Consider the following 24,468-nt stretch of genomic DNA (forward strand, 5'->3'; position numbering starts at 1 on the left):
CTCTTCAACAGGCAACTTGTTTAGCATTGATAAATATTCAAGACTTTGGCTGAATAGCTAATACCTTCATTTGTAATTCTACACTTTAAATGAAATGACACGATAGTCCCAAAAGTGTCTGGGAATGTGGGACATGGCAAAGTAAAGACTTTTGCTTGGCAAAATGTTTAGAGCCCCTGAAGAGAAGGTGAAAACTATTGCAGTTAAATTTTTTGGTAACTGTTTGTCAACCAAGGGGGAAAAATAACACTTTAATATACGACCCATGTTTTCAAAAAGAAATATATGTATAATAGAAACCTGAACATGTTGGTGCCATTATTCATTTGGTATCATTGTATCTCCCCAAGCAATTTTGATTTTAAAAACAATGCTGCTAAATAATAGAAAAAAAAAATACCCTTTTAAAATATGAGGCTATTAGAAGTAACATTAGTGTTCCAACACTTCCTTGTACCTTTATATACTCTCTGAACTCCTTGGTGACTTCTAATACCCTTATATTTTATAGTAAGAGTAACGTTATTCTCTATATACACTGCACAGGGCCAAGAATAATCAGTAAAATATATCCTTATAAATGAGGTTTAGGTATATGCAATCAATTATAGTGATGTGCAAGGGGCTTGTATTTATAGACTCACACTGACGTGCCCTATCTCTGACGTCACAAAATTGGCGGGGGGGCAGACATGCGCCTATAAATATAGGCTGCCAATGGTGGAAGCTGGGCAGAGGAAGCTCGCAAGTGAGGAGGGTGGAAGTGAGGGCTTAGCCCACCCCCCGTGACCCTTAGGTACTGTGCCTAGGTTGGCTGGAACCTGCCCAACCCACACATCACTAATCAGCTATAATTGGTGCTTAGTGATCCCACTTGTGTCACATGACATATCCAGTATAAAAGCCTGAGAAGTTTTCTCAGAATATTATTTGCACAAAATACAGTGATTCATTACTTTGCAGATTATGCTGCCATAAATGCACAGAATCATAGCTAGACTGGGAATGAATGTAGCAGGCTTCATAGGGGTTATTATTCATATCTAAATAGCTACAGGGAAAACTCCAGTAAAAACCTCTGTTATTCATACACAGCTCAGTACTATGGAAAAAGCTGCCTCTTCCCTAATAAAAAGAAAAGACATCTTTCTGGAATCCCATACTGATGAGGTGATGAGATGTATGGAAAAACCTATAGCCTGTGCTGTCAAAAAGCTTTGCACGCTGAATAAGATTTGAGATGCCTTGTAAGAATGCTTTGCTGTTAAATGGTAGGGGTGTTGCCAAGATTCTGAAAAAGTGGGGGCACAGGCTCACTATACTAAAAATGAGATTTGCCAGACCAATCTATAGTACCAACAATGGTTCTCAGTGCCGTACTTAACACCTGCCATAGATGATGTGCAAGCTAGGGGGCATTCCAGGAAATAGCTACATGTTGTCCACCTATTGCCCCCACAGAGGACTTGTAGCCGTGGGATTGGTGTTGCAAGCTGTGCTTTCAGGCACAAGTCATTACTGTACTTGACATCTGTCATAGATGTTGTGCAAACCTCAGGCTTGGCAGTGCCAACGTGTTGCCCCCCCATCGCTTTAGGCAGCTAGGAGTTCTAGTGCAAAGTGCTGTGCGTCAAGCCCCCTTTTTCCACTTTTCAAGATGCCCAACTTTCTCAAATGAGGCTGAGTGTTTTAACAACTACCCCAGAGAATTTCAGCATTTTTTTTCTCAATCTGGTTATACAGCATTCCATGGCAGACTTTGATTGAGAGATGTAGATCAAATAAATCTGGAATGCCACAGTTTGCCAATAGGGGGTTTTAATCTCTACAAATTGCTGTGCTAAATTGTGCTTACTGTGGGGGAATACACTTATTGGATGCCTCTGTACAGAACTGGAGCAACTGTAGGAACAGTTCCTGTTGCTTGGCCTGGTCTTTAGTAATGCTCTTCCACTTTAGGTAGTAACAGGCCATACCCTGTAAGATACAAGGCAGGTAGATTTATAGCAGGGGCAAGCCAAGCTGACCGGGCACCCTAGGCAACCCAGCCACCTCGCCCCTGCACCTTCCCCCCTCTCCTGTGCACGTGGGAGGAGGCATTGCCCCCGCAACGTAATGACAAGCAGCAAGGGCAATGACAAGGGAGCAGGACTAGGGGTAGGTAGGAGAGGTACCTGCCTGGTGCCCCCCAATGTTGCAGCCTAGGCAGGTGCCTCTTCTGCCTTCCCCTAGTTCCGACCCTGATTTATAGTTTGAGGATCATTAGGCTTACAGGACGAATTTGGCAGGAAATGAGAATACTTGGGGTAAGGCCACATGGGGCTGTTTCTTTGCCTCAAGAAACAGTTCCTTCACTAATATTTGCAGCCTTGTGTGTCTGAACCCAGAGTCATAGTGTTGGCCTGGGTGCAAAACACAAAGCAGATTTTGGTGCCAAAATCCACTCCATGTGTCTGTCACTGACCTGAAGCAGTGGCTCTGGGTGCAGACACGGAAAACTGCAAATATGATTGGAGGGGCTATTTAAGTGCAAGCTAAGAAACAGCCCTGTGTGCCATTGGCCTTATGGGAACAAGAGATGGACAATGGCTGTGACAAGGCCCAGGACAATGTTTGTTTAAAGGAGAAGAAAAGTCAGCAATCAATGGGGGATGGCGAAAGTTAGGCGCCCACAAGTGATTGTATTTACTTACCCGATACCCCGGGCTGGTGCTCATGTTAGCAGAAAATTGGCAGAAAACCCAGCGAGCCGAAAAGGGTGATCCTGCTTCATTCTTTGAACGGGCGTGCATGCCCAGTAGCACACATGCATCAGCCCAGGGATTTTGTAGAAAGAAGAAGTAGCAGAACAGGATCACTCTCTGGTGCGTGCTACAAAGAACCCCCGGGCTGGGGAAGTTTCCTGATAACAGGAGCCCTAGCCCAGGGTATCAGGTAAGTGAATACAATCACTGGGGGTGCCCAGAGATAGGTAATAGTGCAAATTAACTAGGAATCGTGCTCTTGAAAGAGAAAAATAAAGCCTTCTGCAAAGCCCTCTGCTTCTCTGCCACATTTTTCCATTTAAGAGTTTCATTTTGATCAATTTTGTTAGTCAGGGAGGCCTCCACTAGGCACACCCAGTCATTTCCTACATTGTGTAAGTGAAGAGGAGTTGGTACCACCTCCTTATGGTACAGAGAGAAAAGCAAGATCTTTGTGCACATTTGAAGGCATAATTACTACTTATTATAAGTGAGAGATTTGTTATAAGGAAACACTGAATGAAGCATATGGAGAAGTCTGGCCGCCTATTCATATAATACTGCTGTAGTTCCTTCTTTGGAAGAGCAGCCTCCAAACATTCCCTGTGCCAATATAAGCTTTTGGAAGAAATTTTTAGATCTGAAATATTTTGAGGGTGCATAAAATCAATGTTTGACTGTATTTATGATTTAGTTGCAATGTTTCCTAAGCTTGACTTTGAATCCTATGTAACTGCTGTATCAGTTCCTTGTAGCATCTATCAAGCTTATGCTCCTAGTATGTACCCTACGTTTGTTTGGCGGGGTTACAAAATGAGCAGATAAGCAGATTGATTTGGCCACCAGTTTACTAAGACAAATCACAGTGATATGATTATTTGGTCTCCAAGCAGTGATTGGATCATAATGGGGGCCTAGGGAGAACTACTGAGTGAGAACTTACCTATACCTCTGTATCTGGGTGATTTTTGGCCATATATTGATCAGCCAGGCTCTTGGGAGGGCCCCATACACAGGCCAGTTATCTGCTGACTTGGTCGGCACATTTTATTTGCCCATGTATGGCCATTTTTAGATTGTTAGCACTGCAGGTCAGGCACTAACTATGCTAGATAAACTATATATTTAAACAGACTGATATAGACTGGGAAATAGGGAAATAGATTTCCATATAGATAGAAACTGGGAAATAGATTTCCATCACAACAATGTAGTTAATGTATGTATAACTTTACAGATATTGAATCCATTTTCTAGAGGCCTGGTATCCATAAAGCTCTAAATTACGGGAAGGCCATTTTAATCAAATAATTAAAAAAATGTAAAATTATTTAATTTTTCTCTGTAATAATTAAACAGTAAATTAATAAAATAGTATGTTGTACTTGATGGTAACTATATTGCATGAATGAATAAATAGCATTTAGCACCCTAATATGTCCATTGAAAAGCCTTTATTAGATACACATGGCTTTTGGATATAGCAATGTTCCAGGCCTGACATGGCTTTTTCTCAAACTATGTTGCATGAATCCATATTGGTGGCAAAACAATCCTGTTTGTTTTAAGTTCAGAAGTTTTTTTTTAGCAGACTTAAAATGGTAATCCAAATGGTGGAAAACCACTTATCCAGAAAACCCCAGGTCCCGATCATTCCAGATGACATGTCCCATGCCTGTATTTATAAACTGCTACTAGGTTATGCAGTGATGTACAATCTTCATTTCTCCCAGCAATTCCAACCCTTAATTACTGCTGCAAATCACATGTAGAAAGAAAGAATTCAGGCAATAATTTTCTTTGCTGGAATGAATCAAAAACATTAACCAATCAGATAATAAATGAATTACTTTGGGATACAAGATATTGATATGGCTTTTAGTCTTGGGTATCGCCTTATACAACTGGACTCTCTTTGTAGTCATTAGCTTCTGAAAACTACAACTCCCATCATCCTGCATAAAACACAGATGAAGTATAAGATCATTTAACTATAACCAGCATTTTCTTGGGCAAATTGCAAATGGTTGTAGGCAATCAGAACCGTGGAAAACAGGAAGTCAGGGATTCTGTGTTCAGCATTGCCAATTCCGTTTGAGTTCTGTGAATTCCATAATAAAAGCCAGCACTGGCCCCTTCCCTTCTGAGGTTGTGCTGTAATCCTGAACAGGATGGCCCTGCATGTGCAGCAAGCAATACAAACCGCGTGTGCCTTTAAGGAGTGCATACATGCTCCTGCGCCCTGCATACGCCTTACGTGTCAATGATAAATCTCTTTTTTGCTTTTAACACTGGAAACAATTTGTGTGTAAAGTTCTGAAAAGGAAAGTTAAATGCAAAGCAGATGTGTCGGTGCTTAGTAACACTTGCTAAATTATTATTTCTTTTTAGATTATTGTTATTTTTTGGTGTTTTTTTACCTTGATTTGGTCCCTTTGAAGCCTGTGGGTAGAAGTGTAGTTCAATGGCTCGGATTTATAAAACACCTCCAGATCCTTATCTCTTTAATTAGTAGGGATTGGGATTCTCCCTTTCATTTACTTGCAGCTCAGTCCTTCACTACAGTGAGACCCTTCACCTTTTACATGACTACAACCCCTGGAAGCTAGTAGGGATGCTAGAAGCTTACCACCAGCTGGAGGACTCAGACCTCCATGTTTTCTAATATCATGTTAACCATGACATATACTTCAGCTGCTATGAACTATATATATATATATAGCCATATAGAAAGCATTGTGGTTAGGCAGTTTGACGTAGTTGCATAGCTAAAACTCCATGAATTCCTATGTTTCAAAATGTGGTATAGTATTGTCACTAAGCACCCTTGTCCTTAATGACCAACAGATTCTTAAGGTGGCCATATACTGACAGATCCTCTCATTTGGCAAATTTGCCAAATGAACGCTTTTTTCCCCAATATGCCCACCTTGAGCGGGATATTGGATTGATCCAATCTTTTAGTCCAAGGGTCAAATTATTGATTAACATTGGTAGGATGTAGGCCATTGGGGCAAAGACCGCATCAGTGAGCCACTGTGTTCCTCAGCCCAATGAGATATTTAAATCTGCCCAATTGATATTGGTTGGGAAGGCCTGTCTTAGGGCCCCTGACACGGGCCGATGAGCTGCCGACTTGGTCCATTGGCAGTCTTATTAGCCCACGTATGGCTACCTTTAATCATCGGACGTCATGCCATTGGGATTGAGCAGGAGCATTTGCACTGTAAGTTTCTCTTTTTTATGTAGTGGTACATGCCCCATTCTTTTGATATGAGATGTGTTATTTAGTTGTTAGACTTTATTTATTGTATTATTTCACACTGCTCGGTATGGTAAAGACAAGTAAACACAGTGTAGGTATATGGGAACAATCATGTTCAATAATGTACTTCTGGCATCAGATTAGAAATAATGCTGATATTTTGCCTGTTGGTTGCTTCCAGCTCTATCTTCTCTTCAAGGTAAGTGCATGTGCTTTGCAGTTGTGGATCTTTGATTTACTATTTAATCTAATGAAAATGTTTCTTTTGTGGTTTATTTAATGCTGCCTTTTTGGATGTTCTGAAGTTTGGATGTCCAGTTTGTGTGAGATCCCTAAGGCTGACCCTAAAGGTACATCTGTGTTTGCGGTGCATCTTAATCTCACTGTTATACATGCGACTAAAAATAACGCACTGGCAATGAACAGCTTTCTGATTTGGTCAAAAAGAGGGAAAAAAAATAACCCATACAACTTGCCTGTCTAGAAAGAGCCCAGGATGGTAGAAATTATAGTAAGGTGCTTAACTATCAAAGCGTGAAAGCTTGAGTTCACTACAGTTTGCAGGAGGGAAAATCCCCTCTCTCAATTCATTTGTAAAGGATTTGGAAGCAGGGACGTATCTATATTAAGGCACTTGAGGGCCTGTGCCTAGTGGGAGCGGCCTATAAAATAGATAATTTCTTATTTTTTAAAAATTAAAGCCCTCCCCAGCCGGGGGCAAATCCAGTAGCGGAGCTGGGGATTACTTCTGAAGCCTAGGGGGCCTAGTTAGATCAGGTGCCTAGGGTGGCACCGGACATAAATACAGCACTGTTTGTTAGGGTGTATTTATAACAAGTAGAAACAAAACAAGCTCTATTTTCACTTTTTGTTAAATATGCCCTTAAAAATCCAGTGCAAGTAAATTGAGAGAGGTGATGTCCCTTTTGCACTAGTTTGAGACTAGTTCCTTAGTTTCACGGTTCGGCTTGGCATTTGGCCAAATTCTACTGGTTTTTGCATGGTTCAAAATATGAATCATAATTGGCCAAATTTTACTGGCTTTTGCATGGTATGGAATATGAATCATAATTTTAAAATTCTACTGGTTTTTGCATGATTTGGAATATGAATCATAATTTTAAAATTCTACTGGTTTTTGCATGATTTGGAATATGAATCATAATTGGCCAAATTCTACTGTTTTTTCATAATTGGCCATAATTGGTTCCTCAGGCAGTAACATAAATCTATGAATCCCTGGGCAAGACCCATACAGCAACAAGCCTGCCAAGAAAGCACCCATTTGTAATAATCATGTACTGTACAGTAAATACACATAAATACTAAAGACTGTCTTCTTATCAAAATGCATTTATATGGTGGGAAAAAAAATCTATACAACCAGCACATTGGGCCATAAATTTATTTTGAATCTCTGGCAAATGCCCTGTGTCTGCTTTAAGAACATCTTTTGGTACAAACATGTATGATTATTATTACACAGATGGTATCCAATTATTAGTGGGTCCATGTAAACATCACTCAAACTTTCCATTGTAAAAAGTGGAATGAGCTGCTTGCCAGGCTTTGTGTAACTGGAAATTGAAATACCAGGTGACTGCACAAGTTAAAAATACCTCTCTGTTTAGTAAATATGCACAGAAAGGGCACAGAACAATGAATAGTTTGTTAAATGAGACTCATGGCAGTGTCTTGTATGATTTGAAAAGTGTGTGAAAAAAATTATCTTTTAACAAGTTATGTGCATTTATAATAGTATATGCACAATTATACACTGCATGTGGCATTAGGAAGGGCTATTGAAAAGCCAGAAGCTTTAAAAATGACAACACAGGAAAGGTGCTAAATCTTTACTGCTGAGCAGATAGAGAGCAAATTTTAGTGGGCATCTATGCAAGGGGGGTCTTTCATGTGTGCCATCTATAGTGCAGTAATAGGGGCTGATCTATCAGTATTTGGAAAATGTTACTGAGCCCTAATGCTTTTCCAATTCATTTGGATCCAACAATCTATATTCTGCACTGGAATGGCATGGCAATTAATTGTGCCAGTCTTTTCTGCTTCTGTACAATGCATATTGGGGGGCCCCAAGCACTGCTATCTCATAGACCAGAATTGAGAACAAATTCATATAATTAACTCAGGTATGGGGTATGATAAATAGATTGTTAGGATTGTTATATCAGGGGTTATTTTTTACGCCAAGAGGTGCAAACTGGCTTTTTCACCCTGCCCCGCATTCCTCCTGTGCCAATGACTGCTGTATGGCACAAATCTGCATCAAATAGATACTATTTGGGAATGCAGTGATTGGGGTTCCCGAGCCTCACACAGGAGGTGTAGAATAGATTCCGGGAGTTTTCACACCTACTTTAGTAGAGAGAGTTGTCTATTTGAGAACGAAAACCAGATCAGACTTGAAACTTGTGCCTTCTAGCTGTATTGCTTATAAATTGCTCTGTGAGGATAACAGTTTTATTTATCTTTATCAGATTTATAAGCACTTTGTACTATATATGTGTGTGTGTGTGTGTGTATAAGTTTGTATGTGACTGTCTGACTTCTCCGGCTTGTGCCTGAAGTAAACATTATGCAGCAGTCCTTCCTTCCTTTCTTTCTGTTCCCCTCCCCTCCTCCTGCCTCCTTCCCTCCCTCCTTACCCAACTTTACTCATGTGTTTCTATTTAAGAACTGCAGTTCAGATGAATATGATTGGCGTCCGCAGTCCTCTCTTGACTTCCAGCTGGAACTCTCAGGGAGCAGAGAGAGCCTTGCTTCTCCGTGCCGAGCCGTTTACTTGCTCTATTCCCTTATGTGGGGTTTAGGTTCATAATTGCACATTTAGGGGGTTTGCTTTTAAGAAAAGCTTATTTTAAACTCCCCCCCCCCCCTGCTCTCCTAAAAAATAAAACAAGGAAACTGTGAGAGAATAGCCTGAAACATGAGATGATTTGATCAATTCCTTGGACTTTCATTTCTGGTTTTCATCTTCAAATGTTCCTAGTTGTACCCTTACCAAGGGCCAGAAGGGGATATATCTATATGGCCAGCCTTTTGGAACTGTGCTGTGAGCCATTGTGTTCTGATTGGCTAGAATCTGCTGACCACTTGGCCTATCATGAATCGAATGGACGCAGGTCGTTCTCGAGGAACGATGGCTGGAAGCTGGCTCAAGGCTTGCTTTTTCCCTTCCCCAGGTGCTGACGGGAATTCGGAGCCCATCATCCTGGATCAGTACGTGGTCGTGTCCAACTACGAGAAGCAGGAAAACTCAGAGATCAGCCTGAAAACCGGAGAACTAGTGGATGTCATTGAAAAGAACGAAAGTGGTGAGTTTCTTCTCCTTTTTCTATTTGCACACAATCTGGTTTTGTTCTTTAGGCTCCCCTTCCTTATAAAAAAAAAAAAAAGCTGTACATTAGCCGCATCTGGTACTGAACTTGGCTCAAGAGGCAAAACATTTTCCCCAGTTGATTTGGGACCAGAGCCAAAAATATTGCCTTTCACTATAAGAATGCCTCCTATGTATTATGCTTGAATTAATAAACTTGCGTCAGCATTCGGCGAGAGCCACCCCAGTTCCATCCCCGTTAGCTTCTAATCACCCAACAGTAAACAAACACTTTATTCAATGCAAAGGTTCCAGAATGCTTGTGAGCTGTATTTTATTGATAACAGACAGTTATTCCTTGCACGACTGGCTGCACGGGCTGCAGACATTGTCTGGGATTCCTTCTACTCTATAAACACACAGTGTAGAATATTTCATCTTCAGGCAGTGGTCATGCTCGCTAGGAAACTAGAAAGGACATCTCCATCCAAACGTTTGTCCAGTTGGTATTCTTCTATTCCTCTGTCACAGCCTGCCCCCCTGCTCTTGCCAAACTACATCTCCCAGCAGTCTCAGGTGGTCCTTAGTTTCCTTGAGGATCAGTTGGAGGGCGCTGTGGCAGTGAAGGGCAGTCTTTATTATGGTTAATGGTTTTTAAAGCTATTGTACATTGTACATGAACAATGTTGTTTTTTTATGGGCAGTTCTCTTTTGTGTGCTTTATATGGATAATAGCAGAAGCAAACAGTACTGTTGGCAAGGCCCAGCCTTTGGCTACGGTATTTCTGTTTGTATAGCCTTAATAGACTCTACCCTATCATACGGTGCAGGACACGTTCCTGTCTTGTCATGTTCGGCAGCACCCTGCATGCTTGCATATTATTACATGTGTCCTAGAACGCCTGTGAATGTGGCAGTCTGGCTTGGATATCCCTTCTACTCTCACATTTGTTTTTTTTTTTTTTTTTCCTCCTGTGGTTGGGATAGAAATGGTGGGTGGAGAGCTAAAATCAGTGTGTCAGCAAACGTTTCAGCATTCTGGCTGGAAAAAGTGAAATTATTAGAATAGACTTACAAATTATACCTTGTACTTCCCATGGAAGGTTTAAAGGGGCCTTTACACACCTCGTTACCGTACAGACTGTATGGGAAAGCGGGGCTTGTTCTGTTGGGACTGGAGATGGGAGGTTTGAGAGCTGTATTCAGCTACTTAAATGAGAACAATACATTAAAGTTATGAGCTACAAGTAAAACCACATATATACACAAACATTTTGGCGATATATATGTTACTTTCACTGGTGAGGGTCCTGCTGAGAATTACATTATATTTTATTGTTATTATTAATATAGTTATATGTATAACAGTATCAGCACGTTAACTTTTACTTTCTTATGTACATGCTTGTAATTTAATGATAGTGTCCCTTTAAAGGATCAATATATATTATATATAGTATACAGATATGGCATCTGTTATCTGGAAACCTGTTATACAGAACAGGAAGGAAATCTTCCATTGACTCAGGAAAGTATTTAGGGGCAGTGCTGCCCTACATACTGGACCTAAGTATGCCCCCTAGACAGCGGAAGTGACGTTATGCGCACGGGTGATGTTAGAGGGGTAAAATGCGTCAGACCCCTTACCCACTAGCTCCGCCGCCAGGTTTCCACTAGTAGGTTTAATTTTTTTAACTTTGTTGGTTATATAGGCACCCGAGGGCTGCCACCCTAGGCACAGGCCTTCGTGTGCCTATATATAAAGACTCTTTATCCAGAAAACCCCATGTCCGGAGCATTCAGGTCCCATGTCTGTATTATAGTAAAAGTGTGTGAATGGGGCAGCCATTTCTAGGGCATAGGATATAGGGATATAGCGCCCCCATTTTCACATCACATTACCAAAACCATATATGGTTTTTGAACTAAAGTGGTCATAAAAATAATATTTGTTTGCATTGCACTAAAAACAACACTCATACAAAAAGAAAATATTAATAAACCTGTTTATGTTATAGTATTACTGGTAATTTACACATTGTGCTTCATATTACAAGATTGTAATGGGACTAAGAACCCAAATAGTATTGTACGGGGTGGCAGTTCATACCTGTAACCCACACATTTTCTCCCCAGTACTCAAACTCCCATTAGTAGTTGCAACAGACGCCAAAGACAAGGGTGGTTTTATTATTTACTAATTTATTTGCATGTTTATAGGCCTTGAATAGCAGAGTATGGTATGTGCTTATTATCCCTAAATAATATGTGTGATGATAGTGCCACCTGGATTTTATAAAGATAATTATGAACAGGTTGGTTTGTGTTGGTGAGAGCTTGCAAAGTGAATATTTTGCAGTTGTAAAAGCATAACCCTTAATCATATATGTATTGTGTAACTCAATGTGGCATAACGATTGGCCGATTTATGCTGCCAATCGTTAACTCATACCTAAAAAGTGACAGGGGTCTTATGTCTTTATTCCTCACACCCTAAAAATCTGATCCCAGATTTCCTCTACAGAAGAATGTGCAGACAGACCTATTTCTGTTCCACACACCCACGCTTCACCTTTGTTTATGCAGCTTTGTTATGAGTGACAACTAATAGCTACTGTATGCGCCATTCCAGTTTGTAGCTTTGGCAGTGATTGAAGACATTACACTTGCCATCACTAGCAAGGAACTTATTAGAAACGTTCTTAAACAAGCAAGGGCTCTGCCACCCACCCCATCTGTTTGCAGAGCATACCTGGACTGAATAAGAGAACTTCAACAGAGCCTGGGTCAGAAATAGTTTGTGCTTTTTGCTGTAAGTACAACTGAGTTATATATGTGATTATATGGTATTATAGGGAGATGTTGGTCCTGGGCAAAATAGTCAGGATTCCCTGAACTGTGCCCAATCTGAAGCTTTCTGTTTAGCCACCAAGATCATTTTAGGCAAGCCCCCTCCCCTCCATAGAAGGTTGTGGGCCTTTGACATGTGCCCATCTTGTTTTGTTATAAAACCTGTCCAAGTCTGCGAGATTCATGAGTGCCAAGTCAGGAGATCATACCTCATGTGTACTTTATATATAAATACCAATGCATTTACATAAGGCGTTTTCAAAATCCAATGCAGATACATCCCAGTTCCTTGGGAAACAATAACAGATAAATTACACTTTCAGAGTAGTAATCAAGTGCAGATAAACCCTATCTTTTTTAGGACACAGAAGACCAATGCAGCACTATAGAAATAAGATACGCAGGTGCATCCCAGTTCCATAGGAAACAATAAGCAAGAAGACAACGCAGATCCATCCCAGTTCCATAGAATCTAAAAAGTCAATGCAGATACATCCCGGTTCCATAGAAAGTAATAAGCAATAAGCCAGAGCAGATACATCCCAGTTCCATAGAATCCAAAAAGCCAACGCAGATACATCCCGGTTCCATAGGAAGCAATAAGCAATAAGCCAATGCAGATACATCCCAGTCAATGTAGATAAATTCCACTTTTATAAAGCAGTAATCGAGTGCAGATAAACCCTATCTCCTTAGGATCAGAAGGCCAAGGCAGAGAATTAACACCACCATCAATACAAATAAGTCAACCAAATGCAGGTCGCCCAATACACCGGTGATACCTACATATCTCTTCAGCCACCAGACACACCTCTCTGGTTCTGCTGTTGTGTATTTATTCCGTCATATATTTGACTTGGGAAAAGTGTGGGGCTTTAATAAGCTGGAAATACTGTCTAGCTCAGTACTCCAGCCAATTAGAGCTTAGTAGGCTTATTGGTGATATGTCCGAGTGCAGATATCGGAAGCTTTATTTGACCTGACTATAGAATTTATATAATTGATATGCATGGCATGCCTGGCATTAGCACAGATAGCACCACGTCACCAGCTTGATATGTGTGTGTCATCAAAACCATCTTTATAGTTAAGGATATAGAAAATACTGACAATGTTAAGATTACTTTAGAGACATTAATTGCTTGTGAGGGTGGTGCAAAGAGACCACACATGGTGGGCAAAGAATGTATGTAGAGCAAAATGATGAGAGACCAGATATAGCCAGCAGGGCCTTTATGCACTTACCATTTTGGCAAGCACAAGAGAGACCTCTTCCGCACACCGTAGCACTCCAAAATACTTTTGTCCGGTGCTCACTGCTGGGGGGATCGGCACCCACCCAAAAACCAATAGTAGAAGGAAAAGCAAATGGCACTCAGAGCTGCAAAAAGGGAATAACCCTTAAAAAGTTTATTGCGGTGATGCATCACCGCAATAAACTTTTAAAGGGTTATTCCCTTTTTGCAGCTCTGAGTGCCATTTGCTTTTCCTTCTTACCATTTTGGCCCCATGCATACATGTTATTAAATGGCGACCATCCAAAACTGTCATTCAGTAGGTTAACTGCAAGTGTTCATGGAATTCTACGCTGTACCCCAGTACATGACATTGTATGACCACTTTGTGAAGGAACAAATGTTAAGTAGCCCCAGTTCTAGCCCCAGAGTTGGAAAGTCATTGCCAGTGCCAATGCATGATGGGAAGCTACATTTTGTGTCACTTACTGCACTATAATCAAGGAATAGTTATCTTCTTTTGAAATGTTTTTCTATAATATAATTACACTGGAAAATCATTTGGACTGCAGTGTTTGTTTCAAATTGTGTGCTTTTACTTGAGCACCACTACAGCCAGCAGCTGTTTCTTCTGGCTCAGACCTTCATCTGAAAAATGTAGTCTGGAGCTTCATACGAGGTGCTGCTGAGGCCTACAGTATACTGCTCTAAGAGACAGACCTGGCCAAGGAAAAAGGCCAATGTTCCAATCCAAAAAAATAATTTAAGGGGTACACAGGAGGGGTACAATACTTGCTAAAGTAGTCTCTGCACAAAGGGATTTTTTAATCTGCCCTATAGATAACTGTCCGGTTTTTGTCTGGCCTGTCAGGTAGGTTGTCCAGGTATAGCCACCTTTCACTGCATATTCTAATGTCTTTAACCAAAAGGATATTGACTTGTATCTGATTAAAAGTAATAACTTTGAGCTGTAAGATCCATTGTATATAAAAAATGGATTGCGGATAGGCCAACAACAGATGACAGATTAGTTCCTGGCTTTATATTAGAATCACTAGGTAACTTCATTGCAAAGTTATACGCTGATTTCACTAAACTGTTCAAAGAGTAGATCAAAGAGGAACGTTGGAGAGGTGGGTGGGGGTGACAGTAGCATAAGACTGATGGCACACAGCTTGTATTCAATTAAGCTTTTGTTTGGGCTAAAAAGAGCCACTTTCAATGCAGTACAGCATTTCCTGTCCAAGTAAATGGATGGCAGTAATAGCTGGGGCCATAGAAATGTGCCCATGTGGCATCGCTTTATAGGAGAAAGAAAGGTATAATTAGTGGGGGGTTTTGCACCCCCCAGTGATTATTATCTCTTACCTGAGATCCTGTGCTGTTCTGGGGTACCTGGGGTACTTCTGCAGGAGTAAAAAGAGGGGTTCCAGGAAGAAGAGGAATATTATGATGCTTCTACATTTGTACCCCAGGCCAGTGCAGTTTTGTGGGAGCAGAAATATGGGCCTGCGGTCTCAGGTAAGCAATTTCAGTCACCTCCAGTGATTTTGGGCATGTACACCAGTCTGATGATATGGTCTATACAAGAACTTTAGCTGTCCATTACTTATGTTAAAGTAGTTACACTCCAGAGGAAACCCACTAGTATATCATTTCTGTAAAGCGCTGCAGAACATGTCATTCTTATTATTATCAAAATGAGTTTCATTCTGTAGAAAAAACATGGATAACCTGACATGATAGTTCCTACTATCACATTTTCCATGGTAAGTGGTCCATGATAATTGTGACAGCTCCCAACAGCTCCCTTCCAAGAATCAGCTGTAATACACTGTGCATATAGCATATATTCAGGCCCTGCCTGAGGCTATGCTTAGTGCTATACTGATAAGTGAATATGTCAGGCCTGTTTAGTTAAATGCTAAAGAGAGTCAGCCTCAGTCTTTTGCCTGAAAAACTTGCATCTCTTCTGTTTGCCTTAACCTTTGCCATACATGTTTTACCCCGTAGGCCCTGTACTAGGTGCAGAATCTAAAAGAAAAGTAGTTTACCAAAAATTAAGGCTACAAATTCTACACATTAGGGGTCATATGTAAAAATCCTGGACACAAGTGCAAAAGAACAAAAGCATGCCCCCATGCTTGTAAATGCATGTAAATGACCGTATTATGTTTGGGCTTCTTTAGTGGCCCAAGGTGAAAACGGCCCCTTAGCAGTAACTGAATATGCCCCGGTAGCTTCATGATTCACTGAACTGGGCTGCTGAGTGTATGGACAAATTAACAATATACGGTATATATATATAATATAAAAATCATGATACACGGTAATTAGTTATGAATTTAGATTCTCGTTTTTAGGCTTCTCAGAAACCAGTGAATTTCACATGAGAATTTTAATATTCAGTCCTGTAGCATCAGCTTCTATGCTGGACAACCTCATTTTCTCACTGATAATTTCAAGTGACCCCTTAATTTAGCTTCTCAACACCTGCCTAAAGCACACTGAGCATGTGCCGTGTCACTGGCCCTCAAAACACGTCTTAACAAGTTACGGAGGGTTTCTGAACCTCAAGGCTAGTGCCGCAAGTTAAGTATTTGATGTACACCAACCAGCACAAATATGTGCACCTCTAAATACAGTGCAGGCATGTATCAGATTGCCACAGGCGCAATTATGCAGACATTTTGGGAAAGAAGGTTACACTGGGGATAAAACTGAGATTTGCACCCTGATTTAAACTGTGATACACAGCATATGTTAGATAAGGTAAAACAACCACACTGATGGTTAGTCCTTTTTGGTATCCTTATTATATTGGATTTAAAAGACTCCAAGGCCCATGCAAAATACTCAGATAACTTGAATATGTGCAGCCTGATTGCTCTCTTCCTTCTCTCCCAGATACCATAGGTGTTTATTCATTGTGCAATCCCATTGTTCTGCATGACTTTTAAATTGAGCCATTTTTGTTGTTGTTTTTGTGCTTTTTGTTAAGGGGATTTATGTTGACATAGTCAAAACCCTGTTTATGTTCGTTCCAACATTTTGCAATAGTCATGTGCCGAGCTGCATAGTTTTGTCTAATGCAGGCAGGAGAGTATAAATTAAGAACATGTTCCCTTTTTTTCCATGGAAAAACAATCTGGATGAAATAACAACCCCGGTGTAAAGTGATAGACAGCAAGGATAAACCCCCTCCATCCCAATCAGTAATAATTCCTTGCAGCAACGGTTATTTGAGAAATTTGGAGAACCAAAATGCATTACCTCCTGTGAGGTTGAATTGGCAAATTTCATCTTACTCCTAATCAACTTGTAGAGGCAAATATATAGCAACTAATGTCCCTTCCCTATTGTACAATATATGGGTATTATAAGTCAAGTTCTATGACCATATAGATGCTTTTATACAGATCATGTTTAATATCCTCATATTTTCACCATATTTATTATAATACACAAGTTACAGGAAATAACATCACTAAGCACCAATTATAACTGATGACATCACTAAGTATCGTTCGCAAGGATATAATTTAAAGGATATTGTTCTATGACAGTGTGCATAGAGGCTGCCTAATTTGGCCCTCCCATGAACGTTTATGATGCTTTTGTTGCTCCCTAACTCTTTTTACATTTGGCACACAAGTAAGAAAGGCTGGGGACCTCTGTTCTTGTCGGGATCAAGTACAAGATTCTGTATTATTACAGATAGAAAACGTATATATATGGAGTCTATGGGAGAGAGGTTTCTAGATAATGGGTTTCCATATAATGACCTTTGTGAAATTATGGACTCCTCCCCTCCATCATGCTTTCACCCAAATGTACTCACACCTTTAATCATGCAAAACAACTTCATATAATCTCTGACTCATTAGTCACACTTGCTTTTTTGGTTTTCATCATTTCAGATTCACCTGCCACAACACAACTATGCTAATTTGTAACAATATTCTATTGTCCTCTTGGAACAGCTTCCTATTCATCTCTGTTATGTCTTTGTAACTCCTACAGCAGCCATTGTTCCCCTTCCACCAAAATAAACAGCTCCCGATCTACTCCAATTAAATGTCTCAGTAGAAAAACACATTCACGGTATGACTTAACCACAAGTTTATTTTTCACTCTAGCTTATATTTTTGCTTCTACTCAGTTGCCTGCTTTCCGTTTCTCCACCTATACCCAAACCTGCAAACAATGGCAGGAATATCTTCAGATATTATAAACGCATAAATATGGAGGAGACCTTTTTGATGTATCCAGAACATACTACACGTAATTCATATCTGAGATGCTGCAATAATGTCTTTTGAGTCCGTGACCTTTTTATCTGCTCCATGGAACTGGTCACACATTATCAGGTTAATTTTAAAAAGACTATTTTGTAGGGTTTGCAAAATTAAAAACCATTCCTTTACAGGGCCTAAGATTGAAAATCCATATGCTGTATGTATTTAAAGATAAACTATTCAGCTTTTGCTCTTTCAATAATCTTTCATCACAAAAGATTCGGATTGGCTCATAGGCAGGGATCCTTCTTGTAGATGACTCCCTTTGATTGTGGATACATTTCTTGATATCCTTATGCATTAGGTACCAAACTTAGAGACAGGTTCAATTTGATGAGAAAACCTTATGTTGGTATATCATGAAAACTTAGTGGAAGTCTATGGGGAAATCTTGTATTTGCATTTGGATAGTAGAAACACTGGCCTTGTGGGACACGATTAAGATGGCTTTATTTTGATATCTTTATTTTGCTATGTGTCTTTGTTATGGAATAATGCTAAATTTTGATCAATGCTGCTTAGTTTTTGAAAATTAACAATTCGGTGGGGGTCTTAGAGCTCAGTGCTGTCTCAGACCACTATGGTGTTCAACACATTTTGCCAAGCTCTATCCCCTGACTAGCAGGAACATTTCTTTAGGATTTCACAATTCACATTTTAACAAACCTGCCTTGCAGTTTTGACCAGGCTATTACAAGTTATAAAATTAAAGCAAAGGTCTGATTCATTGCTATGGGTGCCCTCACTTTTAGCATCTGTCTCCTCTTGATTGCATTAATGACACCTTCTCTGCATTGCTCAATATGGGCTTGTGCTGAACATTCCTCTTGCCTACTGTAATTGTCAGGAAAAATCTATGGGTTTTGTTATTTCTTCAGCCCTTGACCTAGCTGGCCGAGCGCCTTAGCTACTCCATGTTTGGTCCATGTGAAGTAGATCATTAGATGACCAGTACACCAATAAGGCCCTGCATAATGAACCTCTGTCAAAAAAAAGGGTGAAGAGTATGGCTTTATACTGGCTGTCTAATGATCTAACTTGTAACGTGGAGTAGCTTTATTTTCTGTTTGCTCTGTTTAGCTATATAAATAATAAAATTCATGGATTTTTCATGATTAAAACAATATGCAAAAAGTATGTTTGGCACAAGGTCTATTCATGAACAAAAGATTATATTTTCCCTTTAATGGCTGCTTTACTGATAAACATTATATAAAATTAGAATAAGTCTTTTACTGCACTTGGAGATGGATGTGAAAGCAGTTTTTAGGTAGAGCAGAGCTTTATCCTTTAGTTGTGCCTTTGCACAGCTGGGAGATGGGATGTGACTGATGCAGCCTATGGTTAGTTGGGCATGGCCAAGCGTCTCTTAGTGACCATGAAATACTGGGTTACCAGGAATGCATGAGTTCCACCCTGACTGCTCTAATTCCCCTTGCATTGTGGGTGTAAAATAATAAGCTTTTAAAATGCTACTTCACTTTGTGACTAGCTTTATTCATGTTTCGCAGCACCGCCCTTACTGTTTTCCCAGAAGGCAGGGTTGCTTCAGCTTCTTTTAACTGTCTGTGCCTCAGCATCCTCACATTGCTGCTATAACCACCAATCACCTTCAGTTTTTGCTTTCACCATAGCTGTTTGTTTTTCCATTAATACACAGTGCTGTCTGTCTAACATTCTTCCTATATTAAATTCTCATGAGGGGGTTAATTAATTTGACCTCGAACTTAATGTAATAAGGGGTGCAAAAGTGCGCCCCCTTAGTGCTCATTTATAAACTTGTGTTGGGAGTCTGGCTGCACTCTGCGCCTAGTGCCGGATTGGTTTATTGGATAATGCTGGTTTCTGCTTGTCGTTTTGGGGCCGAGTCCTTTGGCAGGGTGCGAAGTGCAGAAAACATGGCAAATTGTGCCCATTTTGTGCATGTTGCACCCTGCAAGTGTTGTCTGTGTGTGGTGGGAAATTGCTTGATAACCTCAGATGCTTGACTGTTTTGCGACAAGTGTAATATAATAACAGAGGCAAAGTTTGCATCAGTTCTTGGAAATCAGCCAATCAGCAAGTTGCATTTACACCTATTAAAAAGGAGTCATCTGGAGCACATTTTGTATCATATATTATATGAAAGAGCTGGCAATAGAAACAAGGGATGCACTAAATCCATCATTTTTTAATTTGAGCAAATACCAAATCCTCCACAAACGATTTAATTACAAAACCAGATCTAAACTTTAACTGCATATTTACATACTGTATGAGAACAATAAAAAATTGCATCTATTGCAAACAAAATATTTGTTACATTGTTCACAACTTTGAAGTTGCATAAATTTAATGGCTCAAAGTTTGGCCAATGGCTTTGTCTGAAACAGAATTCTGCAAAAACAGCTGCAGTTCGTCGAATCCCGAAAAAGCTGTTTTGGTTCAGGCGCATCCCTAATGAAAATCCAATCCACTGAAGCATGTACATAGCATAGAGTCCTGAATGACAGATCACACAGGAGTGGAAATACAACTGTATTATTCATCTTTATATTTATCTTTATATGTCCCCAGCATGATGGTGGCATCATTAAAGAAGATATGACTGACAGAGCCATAGATTTTGCAGCTTCCAAATATTATGCCAATTTTTCTGGAGACATGGAATCAGATCAGTCAATGATTATAGGCAACAAAGTCAGATGTATATATATATCAATGTAAAAGGTCTAGATCCAGATCTTTATGGTTTTAACTGGACAGTGATTTGCATTAGATGAGGATAAAGTGGAATCTGTCCTGTCTATGAAATCATTCTTCCCTACAGAAAGGCCGTGCAGCACACAGAGGAAAGTCAGGCCGTTTGCCATTAACTGTATGCTACAGCAGTACAAACTATATGTCATCACTGAGAAAAATAAAGGCCCAGAAGGAACCAGCAGCTGGAAAGGAAAGTTCTTTGTTCCCCTCTATGCCCTGAAGATGTCTGTGGAAGCTTAAAATGCTTTACTAAATCTGTAAAATATCGGAAACGCAATAAGTGAAACGTATTTATGAAGAAGATCCTGCTGTTTGCAATATAAATATTGCACAATTGCTTAATGGGCTTATCCCCTTACCTAAGAGTCTTACTGGCAAACCTTGGCCAATCCTAAAAGCAGATGTTACCCTGCTGACTGGTGGAAAGATTAATTCTATAGTTAATCAGCTGACTTCATGTTCCCCATGAATGTTTAAATGAGCCAGAACCTCATGGGTGAGTCTTTGCTGGAATAAGAAAGTTATTTGTTAATGTGGCCCAACATAAAGTGGATTTTCCTGCATAAAAAGTTTTTTCTTAACTGATCTTCAGTCCAAAGATAACTTACTTGTATTGGAGAAAGAGTACAGTTTGTGACCAAAGCTCCGACATTTTCCTATATACAAAACTATACAAATATCTGCTCATCCTCGAGGGCTTAGAAATCCAGCTTGGACATGTGGTGATCAGTTCCAGTCTACAGAAACAGTGCATTTTTTCAAAGGATTGTCTGTGTAAAATGTGGGATTCTGAAGCCAGCTAAATAATGATTCCAAGACACTGAGGAGGACCAAAGCTCTGCCCTCTTCTGTATGTTACATAGTATTTATGGCTTGGAATGTCACAGTTGCTTTAAAGTTTCTCTTTATATGGAAGCTTAGTTGGATGCCAGTTTTCCTTTAGAGTTTTGTCTGTATACTGAAAAAGTATAGGAAAAATAATATTAAGTATGTTTGTCTGTTCTTCTTATGAAACACTGTGGGTTTAAAATATTAAACAAAGTCTCATAAATATTAATTATTGTTCTTCTAAGCAGGCACTTTAAAGTGGGGGCAGATAATAAAGTGTTAAAATACATATATATTTCATTCAATCTGAATTAAGCCATAAACATGTCAGATATAAGCAATCCCCCTATAAAATGGAAAGTAAAACAGAGTTTACAAAGAACTGTGGAAAATAAGCAGTACCAAAATATATTTTTGGCAATGTGTTCAGGTCCATACCCCCAGGGGATACTCTGCTAGTAAAGCACTGCGTTTTATGGCCTCATTTTTTTGCTTGCTTCATGATTTGCCAAGTGATACGTAATGTGTGTAGTTAGAAGTCCTTCATATTCAAAATGGGCAAATTATGATTAAATATGGGCTTGTTAGTACAGCTGAATGGCATTTCCAGAATTAAAATTTCTTTCAATGTAAAATTTTGAGTTTTTAAGTCCAAATGTTCCATATTCCAGCCAGTTCTAAGACTTGCTTGTAATCTTTCTCTACATTACAATATTCAGAAAAGCTTGGGAAATGAATTTATAGCTGACTCCCATTGCTATTGAACCAGTTGTTCTCAATATTAAGTGGAGTGGCATCTAAAGCTTGCTATATGTGGAGCAAGACGGTCTGTCTGTTTGGCCTGATCAACAATTGAAGCAAGGTTGTTTCTGTAGGGCCCATATCTGTAACCCTGGGTGACCATTACACTGCCCTGCCAACTGAGAGGCAATTTATCTTGACCCAAAATCATTGGTCTGTGTGTGTGACAGGTTATTCAGAAAAAGGGTAAAAGGCCACTTTTTCATTTTATGCCTTTTCATTCCATTTGATTGGACCATTGCACATGTCCCATTAGGGACCTGTTTATAAAGCATTGAAGTGGTAATGTGTTGCTGCTTTGACACACTTGGTTTACACAGATGGTGGAATTGCCCATCTATAATGCTTCCAAATGGATCTGTAGAAGTTGGAGGGATATAGAATTAGTTGTTAGTTGAGTAATGGAGTTAAGGTGAAGCAGTAAAATCTTATTGTAGTCCTAGGCCAATGAACTTACCCTGTTAATAGAAATCATAGAAGAGTGATATAATTTCTGTTCAATGTGCTGTTGGCCTTTCATCTGATGATGAAAGTTATATACATGGTTTTTTGAATTTTATGTGTGAGGAGTCACAGTTTTTTTTTCACAACTTTTAAGATCTAGATAAAAGAGGTACTTTCTTTTCTTCTATTGGCCCAGCGGACTTCTGATGTTGGACATCCTGGGGCACTTGAACCCTGGCTCCATTGCAGTTGTAGAATTACAATTAAGAGAATTCCTAACCTAACTTGCCAATAGTTATCCATTACAGGATTTGAAAGAAAATGATGAATTATGCAGTTTTTAAAGATATTCCCCTGATTGGATTGTGCAGGACAACCCCTTTCAGAGGTCAACTGGCCAGTGCTTACTCAGTCATATGCGGTCCTTTGCCAAGAATATTTTTCTCTAGTTGACATCTAATGGAACCCAATGAGATAATGATCAGCATGGGGATTATTTTGGTCCTATACATGTTCCGACTGGCTGCTAAGCACCTGATATCTGCATGATTGTGGGCTCCATAAGTATAGAGTACTGCACTAGTGACTTTAACTTGCTGATATTTTCAAACTGAGGTCTTTGACTATTGCTGGAATATCATTTGCACTTCCTACAGCCAAATTCAGATGGTTATGGGAGTCGTAACCCAGCAACAGCCAAAGCGGCAGTTCCACCCTCCCTGACATGGGGGATTAGTGAATACGCATGCATAGTCTCTTGGTTTGGCAAACTGTCTTTCTTCACTTTTTCCTTCAGAAAAAGGAGGGTTTCAAGAAAAGTAGCCGTTAGGAGTTCAAAATTCTGACATAGCTGTTTAGTTTGACGCTCTCTTCGATGACAGACATTTTCCCAACCACTTACTTACTAATGTTACCTCATAAAAAAAACGAATGAATTGCACGTCTTATGTTTCATCTGTGGGGAATGGATCTCTGTAACAGGCACTCATTCTGTTGCTGAAACTGTGTCAAATGGCAATATCTTGAGTTGGCTCACAACTGGCCATAGGAATATACACAGCTACAACAAAACCAGTTAAACACGATTAGTTCGAGGTTTGTACTTGACCATTCTCTATTCAGAATGATATTGGGTCCTGGTATTTGAAATTGGCACCATCATCATACAAGTATAAGAACTGCTGTGGGGAACCAAGGGTTTTCCAAATAAAAATAGTTACATAGGGTTGAAAAAAGACCAGAGTCCATCAAATTCAACCCTTCCAAGTAAACCCAGCACACACAACCTATACTTACCAATCTATACTATCACATGCATAAACTATATACACAACCACTATTACTAACTGCAGACATTAGTATCACAATAGCCTTGGATACTATGCTTGTTCAAGAACTCAAAATGTATTTATATAATTTATAGGGCCATGCCAATAACCTCCTGATGCACATATAAATATTATATTTTCATGGAGATTTAATAACTACAGTGAATTTGCTGTATGTCCTAACTGGGAGAATTTAATGATTCCAAATGCTTGGTGCAGCTCTAAAAGACATAGTAGGCTAAAACCCAAGGGCGCCTGCAAGTTACCAGGGTCGGCAAAAAGCCAATTTCCATTTTTTAAACTGGAAATTCTGCTCTTATAGTGCAGGGAGCACAATTGCACTAGCAATGTGGCCCCCATAGACCCCGCTCCGGCACTGAAAAGGTAAGCACAGGGGCCCGAGGGGGGGGGGCACAGCATCACGAAAGCCCCTCAGGCAGCATTAGGGCTAGAAGTGCCCTTGCTAAAACCTCCCCTGTATTCCATAGGCCACAAAATGGGGCTGGTTTTATTGTTGTCTGGAACCATAATAAATAAAGGCATTCTTGTCCCTTTAAAATTTCCTTGAATTTTACATTTCTTCCAAGCCAGCATATATC

General features: G+C 39.8%; 1 protein-coding gene across 8 annotated transcripts in view; it reads left to right on the plus strand.

Annotated features, from left to right (window-relative positions):
* sh3pxd2a (SH3 and PX domains 2A) overlaps nucleotides 1–24,468 on the plus strand; it is a 189,460-nt gene that overhangs the window by 125,353 nt on the left and 39,639 nt on the right. For 3 of the 8 annotated variants that reach the window (XM_031905997.1, XM_031905999.1, XM_031906001.1), the window contains exons 7-9: nucleotides 6,191–6,208; nucleotides 6,315–6,359; nucleotides 9,210–9,341. In XM_031905997.1, the coding sequence (XP_031761857.1) occupies nucleotides 6,191–6,208; nucleotides 6,315–6,359; nucleotides 9,210–9,341 (195 nt within the window). The remainder of the gene's footprint in view (nucleotides 1–6,190; nucleotides 6,209–6,314; nucleotides 6,360–9,209; nucleotides 9,342–24,468) is intronic. The other 5 variants (XM_031905998.1, XM_004915848.4, XM_002936804.5 and 2 more) reach the window with 2 other exon arrangements.

The sequence above is a fragment of the Xenopus tropicalis genome, chromosome 7, assembly GCF_000004195.4.
Source record: "Xenopus tropicalis strain Nigerian chromosome 7, UCB_Xtro_10.0, whole genome shotgun sequence".
Taxonomy (NCBI): domain Eukaryota; kingdom Metazoa; phylum Chordata; class Amphibia; order Anura; family Pipidae; genus Xenopus; species Xenopus tropicalis.